Genomic DNA, 6,466 nt, shown 5'->3' on the forward strand with positions numbered 1-6,466 from the left:
TTATGGCATGTTGCTGGAGAGGACGACTCTAGGACTCTTGAAACGTGGAGTGACCAAGGAAGTGGCTCGTTTGACTGGTATGCCGCAGAGAAGCGTCCAGGACGTATGGAGGAAGGGAAATATATATGGAGGGATGCTTGGAGTGTTGAACAGGAAGCCCAAAAACTGTGGTCGTAAAAGGATCGCCATCGACTCGGAGAGTATAAAGGCGATCGACAAGAGGAAGAGAACAACCATCAAAGACTTGGCAAACGAGCTGAACGTGTCCGCTACCACGGTTTGGATGCGGTTGAAAGAGAAGCAGATTAGGCGTCACAAGAATGCCATCAAGGGAACTCTCACCGATCTAAACAAGAGGCGTAGGGTTGAGTGGTGCCTCTCACAATTTGAGGAAGAGAGCTTGCCGAAACAGCCGTCTTTTAAGGGAATGTACAATGTTGTTCACATAGATGAGAAGTGGTTCTATCGCACGAAGAAGTCTCTCAAGCTATACCCGGCAGAGGACGAGGCGGAGCCGGAACGCTGCAGTCAGCGAGCATGCTGTCCTCCACAAGCAGGCTATCAAGCACAAGCTCGATGTCTTCTCCTGGTTGGCTCTCTTCCCACAAATAGCTAGGATCCATGGTGATGGGGTTGAGCTTGACAGGAGAGGAAGATGGAGTAGAAGGCGAGGAGATAGGAAGAGGACGCGTGCGTGCTGGCGTACTGTACGAAGAAGAAAAGGAGGCGAGCTAGCTGGCTTATTCAATGCATAGAAAGGAAGCGCAATCGAGATGAAGGGCATTTCTGAAAAGAATGGGTGGCTGAACCCAACACACAGAGCATTTAGGATATTTTGAAAAAAAATTATACGCAGACTAAATGGGATCAGAGGGAGTATTTCGCAATGGCAACATAACAAGTTCGATGACTAGGATGCCATTTTCTTCACTCTAAAATAAAATGAAGTATTCAAAGAAGAGAAAGAGTGATTTGTAACCATGATTTACTTCAAGGCGGAGGAAAGCACACGGTTGCGGAATTCAACCCAGAGTTAAAATTAAAATATCGAGCGAAAGGGACCGGCAACATATATATATATATATAACCGGTTCCTTAAAAAAAAGGAAAAAAAAAAGACTTATACAACGAGTTGGTTATACAGGCGAGCGCCCGCACATTCCTGCTCCCTGGCTTCCTCGCCGCCTCCGCCGGCGAGAATCTCCGCCCGCGACGCGACAACAGCAAGGTGTTGCGGCCAGCCGCCGCGTCGCCTCGGTCCGTCCACCGGCCACCTCCTCACTGGCAATGGGCGCCCGCCATATATTCGCCCCGGGCGCCTCCGAGATGCCCCCCGCGCCAGCCGCCCCACCGAATGTACTCCCTCTTGTCGCGAATATACTCCGCGGCGCGCAGCCGTCTCCAGGTACTAATAACCTCGCTCCCGGGCGCCCACGATGGCAGCAGGGACTCGCATCGCCGCCGCCGCCGCCGGGACGACCGGAGCAGGAGCAGCGGCACCAGCACCCCCATCAGCACGCCCGCCTCCATGTACTCCGCGCTCAGCCCGGTGGACGACCACGCCGTCGCCACCGCCGCCGCGGCCAGGCTCGCCATGGCGGAGGAAGCCCCGGGCGCCGGGCCGGCCGCGGTGCCCATCTCCCTCTCGCCGCTCCTCCCGCCGCCGCAGATGGTGGTGGTGGCGCTCGACGCCACCCGCGACCACCGCGAGGTGGAGGTCAGGATGTCGCTCAGGGCGCTCGTCGCGCGCGGGGACATACTTCGCGGCGGCGACTCCCTCCTCGTGCTCGGCGTTCTCCACTCCGTCACCAATCCGAGTGAGGGCCGAGCTCCCCCTTTAGGTCTCTATTTCCCGTCGGGTCACGGTCCCTTAGCCATCCTGCTCGACCTAACCCGCTCTTCTTGTTTAAATTGCTCTTCTCCACTCTACGTTCCTCATTCATGTGCTGAACTGAACTTCCCAAAAATGTTTCCTAGTTCCCAAAAATGCTTATACAGTTCTCCCTCTATACCGAAATATATGTCGCTGGAGTAGCTAAACTTAGCTACTCCAGCCACATATATTTCGGTACAGAGGGAGTACATAGGTAATAGACTGGTTGATTTGGAATGTCTCACATTGAATTTGATTCTTAATTTCTATCACCCATGCGCTAATTAGATTATCAATATAGTGGTCAGGTAGTAAAATTTATATGCTGTCCTCCTCTTGTCAGAGTGTGTGTTATGGTGTATTCATGCATGTCTGACGGATGCTTCCATATGTGTGCTGACTTGCTTTCAGTTCTGTTGCTCACTGTTTCACTAATCATTTGGTAATTATATGTTCATAAATGTCCCTTTGAAGGAGCATCATACCATTTAGAATCACCAACATTGTAGAGAATGGTGTCACTATTAAGCTTCATAAATTGTATAACAATGACAAGGAAAATCAGCTATAAAACAGCAGAATGTAACACATTCTGTGTAACATATTACTAAAGTCAATTTTGCATAAACACATGATTTTTTGCATGGGTGCAATTGGACTGTCTATTTTTTTTTGGATAAGATAGACTGTATATTCTTGTTTCAACCGTATAATCCGAGTCGAGAAATTCCAGTAATGCAGTGCTCTGTCCATTCTTTTCCAATCTGTCATTGAATTGCAGTGATTGGTGTGCTATCTCATCCTCCTGATTACTGCTGTTGTTTGGCAATGTGGAGTCACTTTTCACTTTGTATAGTTTTGGCTCCTACTTCAAATTAATATATTCATTTACTGGAAAACTTATATCTGCTGCACATCTTTTGCATGATTAGTGGGATACCAAACCAAAGCATCTAGTGATTCTTTTGCCGGGACGAGCTTGCGGTACCTAGGCGATCAGGTTGCGAAGAAAGCTGAATACTATAAAGACAAGCTCCTCCAGGATGTGGAGGAGCTCCGCCAAGTGGGGGTAACATTTTCCTACACTCATATTTCTGTCAGGATAAGTAGCTGCTTTACCGGTTGGACTTGCAATATTCTTGAAGACATTGGTTACATTCTGATGCTCATTTCGTTCTATTTCAGATCAGTGTGACCCTCAAAGTATGCCCTGGATCACCAGCGAGGGTTGTCATTATCCATGAAATCAATTCAAGTAAAGCTGCTTGGGTTGTGCTAGATAGGTACCTGCATCATTTATTGTTTAATCATTCTTGGCATGCTATCCTGACGGAACATTTGTTTGTTCAGTAGTTAAACTAGTATTGGTTTATAATGAATTTATAGGCACTTCAGACGAGATTTCAAGCACTTCGAAAAGCACATAGCCTGTAAGGTTGCAGCATTTCAAGATAACCTGTCAGTGCAGACCTTGAAGTCAATAAGAACAAATCTATCAAGCAAAAGTATGGGGGAGACGAAGGACCTACAAAACTTAGTGGTGTCACTTGATCTGAGTTCCAAGACACTAGATACTGACAAGGTCCGTGTGTCGATCAGGTCGTCGCCTGTAAGTTATTTTGCCTCTCTAACCAATCATGAGATGTACTACACCCCCAGTGTGGTTGGTAGCAGCATTCAAGACTTCACACCGTCAATGAGCGCCACGTCCATCCTGGTGATCGATGAGACTGAATTCAATGGTATGGCATATTTCTTCAATTAAGCACAATCATAAAGTTGCAACTAGCTTATGTATTTTGCTGAAATGTCTTTCTAATTATAGTAGCTCATTCATGCAGAATTCAACAGCTTACTTAAATATTTGTTCGACGTGACCAAGTAGCTGCAGTTTTACCTTCCAAAAGATAATGTTACACAGAATATCTACAGTTTCATATTTACTCATACGACGCATGTTCCCCTGATCTTTACAGCAAAATGTATTGAAGATAACATGACCGGCCACTACGATTCATCAGAAAGACCAGTTCTATGTGCTGGTTGTGGGCTAAGATCAGTTCTTTACATTAAGGAATCCATGAAATATCCCTTCTCGGAGATTCAGTCTGCAACATCTGACTTCTCAACTGAGAATTTGGTGGGTGAGGGCGGATTTGGGCATGTGTACAAAGGGAAGCTCAAGGATGGTCAGGTCATCGCAGCTAAGTTGCGTAAAGAAGCTAGCGCGCAGGGCTATACCGAGTTCTTCTCTGAAGTGCAAGTGCTCAGCTTTGCCCGGCATCGCAACATTGTCATGTTGCTTGGGTATTGTTGCAAAGAAAGCTACAACATCTTGGTGTACGAGTATATATGCAACAACTCTCTTGAGTGGCATTTATTTGGTACGTGCTTGGTATGCATAAAGTTTATTTCATAATATGAAGACAGTGAGAAACATAATCTTACCTTGCTTTTTTGCTTTTCCCACTTGGTGAAACAGACAAGTCAGCGGGCTTACTGGAGTGGCACAAGAGGCACGCTATTGCCCTTGGTATAGCGAAGGGGCTGCGCTTTCTGCATGAAGAGTGCCGCGCCGGTCCAATAATTCATCGGGATTTGCGCCCAAGCAATGTACTGTTGACACATGACTTTGTTCCTATGGTAAGCTTGATGGTACTAGATGTCACTTCTTGCTAGTACATTTGGAGATGCAAATCCTTATGTGTTCTGTTGTGATTACGCCCTGTCCTCTACAGCTTGGGGACTTTGGTCTTGCTAAATGGAAGGCTGTCAATGCTTCTATTCATACAAGGGTTCTGGGGCAATCAGGGTCAGAACAAAACTCTCTAGTTTCTCCGACATTGTCAACTCTGTTCCATTTTGTGCTACCCTTTTGCTTCTGTATTTCTGACAATGCCAGGATTTTCTTGTCATGCCCATCAGATACTTGGCGCCTGAGTATGCTGAATATAGCATAGTTTCTGTCAGAACAGATGTGTATGCCTTCGGGATCGTTCTTTTCCAGCTGATATCGGGTCGCAAGGTGCTTGAGGAACGTGAAGGACAGTGCACACACATATTGCAATGGGTATTCTTTTTAGTAAACTCTTCTATTTTTCATTTGCCAACGCCTTACAGTATACTTACAGTATTCAATTCCTTGGACCTCTATAAATTTTCAGGCGGAGCCTTTGGTCGAGAGTCTTGCACTGCACGATCTAATCGATGAGCGCATTGCAGATACGTATGACACGTATGGGCTGTATCATCTAGCCAGAGCAGCGTATCTCTGTGTCAGGACAAACCCGGAACAGCGGCCTTCTATGGGGGAGGTAGTTCGTCTTATCGAGACAGAGAATGAGCACATCAGGGATTTGTCCCGACAATTCATCCCACATTTTACAAAGTAGAAGAAAAATTGAGATCCTACGGAGGAGTAGCTAGCTCTGTGGACACTACATTGAAGGCAGAGCTCACCCGGATGAGATATCCGATGTTCGCTCTAGACAAGAGTCGAACACTAGTCAGCAAGGATGTGCCACCGCGACCTTACCACTCACATTTTACAAAGTGAAGAAACAGTCCCGAGGAAATTCCTGAATACCGATTTCATCACTGAAGTTCCTATGTTGCGCGCAGAAGGATATATCTGGCTCTCACCGGTGAAATGGCAACACATGTTACTGTCTGCTCCCCTGTTTTCTCCTTTCTCCCCCCCTTCTGTTTTGTTCTTCCATGCATAAAATGGTGTGTACGTAGGGAATTACTAGTTCCCTTCTTTTTTATCGTGCTTATCTTTGTAAATGAAATGCCGTTCTACTTCTACTCGGGTTGATTTTCTGAGTTTGTGCTCCCTGTCCCTCATCTTTGCCAGCTACTGTTCTTCTTTGGGTTTGTGGCTGTCGAATAGTCTGATCTGCAGGAAAGGATGCAGGACGAGACGTCGCGCCGCGACCTTTTTTCCGTTGAAGCGCTTTCTCGGCCTGGGTCACGGAAAGAAGAAGAAGAAGAAGAAAAATCTGTTGCAGCATCTCAACGAATTGAAGCTACCATGTGCAGCTTAGGCGCCTGTTTTCGTTTACTTTCTCCATCAGCTTTGCCCTTTCGGGCGAAAGCGATGGGTGCTACTCAGAAAATGATGTGGACAGACTAGCAGAAAATTCTTCCCGATATGATGAGCTGCTGGATGGACGCCACTGCACGCTGCTTAGATCCGAGTTTCTGCCGGAATTGTGCTGCCTGATGGGGGCACGGATCAAATTCTGGTGATGAATTAGCAATGAACGAATAAATCGTGCTCAAAAGCAGTGAACAGACAATGCGGGTTGCTATCCGCCGTCCCTTTCCGGGCCCTGCAAGTTGGCGACCATCATTAGGCGGCCGAACTGCTCCCATGATTTGGGTTGGAACGAATGAGATGCCATGGCGATTGACTGGATGGCGGATGCAATTGGACAACATCAATACTTCCTGATGAGTAGAGTTAATTAAGAGTAGGATTTTGAGGTATTGTAAACCTGGAGTGGACTTGATGACAAATGGTGTACAAGTATATAGCTGATTGCTCTCCCTGGCCCTGTTTGGATACTCTAACTCGGTTAGAGGTTAGAG

The 6,466-nt window shown here is 46.8% G+C and overlaps 1 protein-coding gene across 2 annotated transcripts; it reads left to right on the plus strand.

The window, feature by feature from the left end:
• Nucleotides 1-1,141: 1,141 nt before the first annotated feature.
• On the plus strand, nucleotides 1,142-5,698 carry LOC123445129 (inactive protein kinase SELMODRAFT_444075-like). Of its 2 annotated transcripts, none has more exons than XM_045122068.1 (9): nucleotides 1,142-1,841; nucleotides 2,806-2,942; nucleotides 3,059-3,156; nucleotides 3,260-3,615; nucleotides 3,850-4,257; nucleotides 4,356-4,516; nucleotides 4,612-4,685; nucleotides 4,799-4,943; nucleotides 5,038-5,698. In XM_045122068.1, the coding sequence occupies exons 1-9, from the start codon at nucleotides 1,355-1,357 to the stop codon at nucleotides 5,263-5,265; spliced, it is 2,094 nt and encodes a 697-aa protein (XP_044978003.1). In that variant the 5' UTR covers nucleotides 1,142-1,354; the 3' UTR covers nucleotides 5,266-5,698. The 2 variants fall into 2 exon arrangements, with proteins under 2 accessions (XP_044978003.1, XP_044978004.1); XM_045122069.1 differs by having other exon boundaries at nucleotides 1,142-1,817.
• The last annotated feature ends 768 nt before the right edge of the window (nucleotides 5,699-6,466 follow it).

This window comes from Hordeum vulgare, chromosome 3H (assembly GCF_904849725.1).
Source record: "Hordeum vulgare subsp. vulgare chromosome 3H, MorexV3_pseudomolecules_assembly, whole genome shotgun sequence".
Taxonomy (NCBI): domain Eukaryota; kingdom Viridiplantae; phylum Streptophyta; class Magnoliopsida; order Poales; family Poaceae; genus Hordeum; species Hordeum vulgare.